This window comes from Rhinopithecus bieti, unplaced genomic scaffold, assembly GCF_001698545.2.
Source record: "Rhinopithecus bieti isolate Rb0 unplaced genomic scaffold, ASM169854v2 scaffold_35231, whole genome shotgun sequence".
NCBI classification, from domain to species: Eukaryota; Metazoa; Chordata; class Mammalia; order Primates; family Cercopithecidae; genus Rhinopithecus; species Rhinopithecus bieti.
The window spans coordinates 811,396-814,132 of NW_016814955.1; the positions used below are offsets into that span (position 1 = coordinate 811,396).

Here is a 2,737-nt window from a genome sequence, read left to right on the forward strand (position 1 = left end):
TTTTTTTTTTGTATTAGTAGAGACGGGGTTTCACCATGTTAGCCAGGATGGTCTCAATCTCTTGACCTTATGATTCGCCCACCTCGGCCTCCCAAAGTGCTGGGATTACAGGCGTGAGCCACTGAGTCCGGCCTTGTTTTTAATTGTTAGGAAATAATAAATCTTACCTATTCTTTATGTCAGGTCATGTGATCGGACTAAAACCTAGGTTTCTTGACGGACAAGCTCCATGCTGTTTTTATTTGATACACTATTAGTACTACCGAGGTTATGTAAGTGATTGTCAACTTAGAATTGTTTTACTATACATTTTGTATTTTCAGTTTATTTGGCTCTTAATATTAAGGCATTTTACAAATCATGTAATTGATATGTACCTTGATTTATAGAACAATATGATGCGTTTGTGAAGTTTACGCATGATCAAATAATGCGACGATATGGAGAACAGCCTGCTAGTTGTAAGTATTTCACCTTTGAAGTTATAAACTCAAAATAAGCCTATCTTTTAAGGAGAAGACATTATAATTATTTTCATACTCAAAAAGAGAATTTAACAAAATTACTGAGACTGTATAGAGGAAATAGGCAATATAACTTTGCAAGCCTTTTGGTTACTTAAATACATAGGGGCAATACTGGGAATCAAGGTCTAGTATTTGTTTGGATTTTGACCCGTATTTTGCATTAATTTTCCTTTTCTCACCCTTTAGATGTTTCATGAATCACGTATCCTGCATTTGTGGGCTGCCTTGTTCCTTGTTGAGTTGTTGCAAGAGGTCCCAATTATGACATGCAGCAATGCCAATACCCCTTCTGTGAATACAGGTTATTTCAAGCTTTCGTCAGTGGCAACCACTCTTAGGCAGCAGCAACTGGTTTTGGAAATTTCCCTGATGTCAGTACCACCTGGATGTGGACCTTTGCTACCTGTATTAATACCAGTGGCCTCATTTTGCTGTATCATTACAATTTGGCTTCTTATATTAATGTTTGAAAAGGATTAAAGCTGGTATTCTAGAACATGCCCTTCACTGGTTGTGTAAATAAAACTGTAGAATGACACTTCAGATGAAGTTAGTGTGATTTTAATTGTGCACTACAACCAAGCTGTAACCAGTTACTAATTTTAGAATGTAATCCCAGGACAATATTAAGCAAATAGCCTGCAGTGCTTCCTGTGAAATAGTGAAGGAGGAGGGCATTTCTGTATTCCAGGACTTTTTGGGGTTTCAGAATGGGTTTATATGATTTTTTTTTTTTTGGTAGTTTTATTTATTCTATCAGTCTTTTTAACAAATGTTTATTGCTGCATTTTTTTTTTTCCAGTGTATCATTGTTTTATTGCCCTTGTAGTACTGGAATTTAGTTGGAAGAATAAAACATTTACTTCTATTCTGCTTGTTTCTTAATGTACAGATGGGGGTAGTATTTGAATAAAGGCGGTGTTTTAAAACGTAAGCATTTTCCAGGAATCAATGAAGTTAATTTTCTAAGATTTTAGTGCTATTTCAAAAAACAGTTCTGATTCTAAATTCCTTCTGTCTTACTGCCTGATAGGATGTTACAGGTATCTTAACTGCTATAGAATTACCCCAGATATCAGTAGAATCCAGTTTTTCCTTTAAGGACTTGATACGCAAAAGCATGATTTCAGCAAATTTGACTCCCTTTCCATACATGGTTTCCAGACATAGCTTTCTTACAAGGAAGTGAGCAAAAAAGTGCTTCAGTGAATTCTTTTGTTGAATTCTAATAGCATATTTCCAAAATTTAAGACAATCTTAAATACACATTTATAATTGATCAAGTTAGTAGAAGAAAAAGGATTTTTTTTTTTTTTTTTTTGATACGGAGTTTTGCTCTTATCACCCAGACTGGAGTGCAATGGCGCAATCTCAGCTCACTGCAACCTCCGCCTCCCAGGTTCAAGCGATTCTCCTGCCTCAGCCTCCTGAGTTGCTGGGATTACAGGAATGGGCCATCACGCCCAGCTAATTTTTTGTATTTTTAGTAGAGATGGGGTTTCACCATTTTGGCTGGGCTGGTCTTGAACTCCTGACCTCAGTTGATCCGCCCATCTCAGCCTCCCGAAGTGCTGGGATTACAGGCGTGAAACACTGCACCCAGCCGGATCTTTTTTTTTATTTTTAGCTTTGGTAATTACATTTCACCAATTCTGTGGTTTCACAAGGTGCCCAGGCAATTTATATGCCAATTAGTGATTGACAAACATTGGTATAGCACAGGGTGGCAATAAGGTGCGTAATTCTATGCCCCCCCCACCCTTTTTTTTGAGACAGAGTCTTGCTCTGTCACCAGGCTGGAGTGCAGTGCTGCCATCTTGCTCACTGCAACCTCCACCTCTTGGGTTCAAGTGATTCTCCTGCCTCAGCCTCCTGAGTAACTGGGACTACAGGTGTGCACCACCACGCCCTGCTAATTTTTGTATTTTTAGTAGAGACGGGGTTTCACCATGTTGGCCAGGATGGTCTTGATCTCTTGACCTCGTGATCCGCCCGCCTCGGCCTCCCAAAGTGCTGGGATTACAGGCGTGAGCCACTGCACCCGGCCAATCCTACCCCTTTTTAATGGTCTAGAACAGAGATTCTCAACCTCAGTACTTAATGGCAGTTTGGGCCAGATCATTCTTTGTTGTGGTGACTGTTCCTATGTATTATTATATTTAGCCACATCTCTGGCCTCTACCACAACTGTGATAACCAAAGTGTCTGTA

At 39.2% G+C, this 2,737-nt stretch overlaps 1 protein-coding gene across 1 annotated transcript in view; it reads left to right on the forward strand.

Annotated features, from left to right (window-relative positions):
- Window positions 1-1,461, forward strand: part of AKIRIN2 (akirin 2) — a 26,983-nt gene extending 25,522 nt beyond the window's left edge. Inside the window, exons 4-5 of the mRNA XM_017852767.1 lie at window positions 390-461; window positions 714-1,461. Coding sequence (XP_017708256.1) covers window positions 390-461; window positions 714-724 — 83 coding nt within the window. The 3' untranslated portion in view covers window positions 725-1,461. The remainder of the gene's footprint in view (window positions 1-389; window positions 462-713) is intronic.
- The last annotated feature ends 1,276 nt before the right edge of the window (window positions 1,462-2,737 follow it).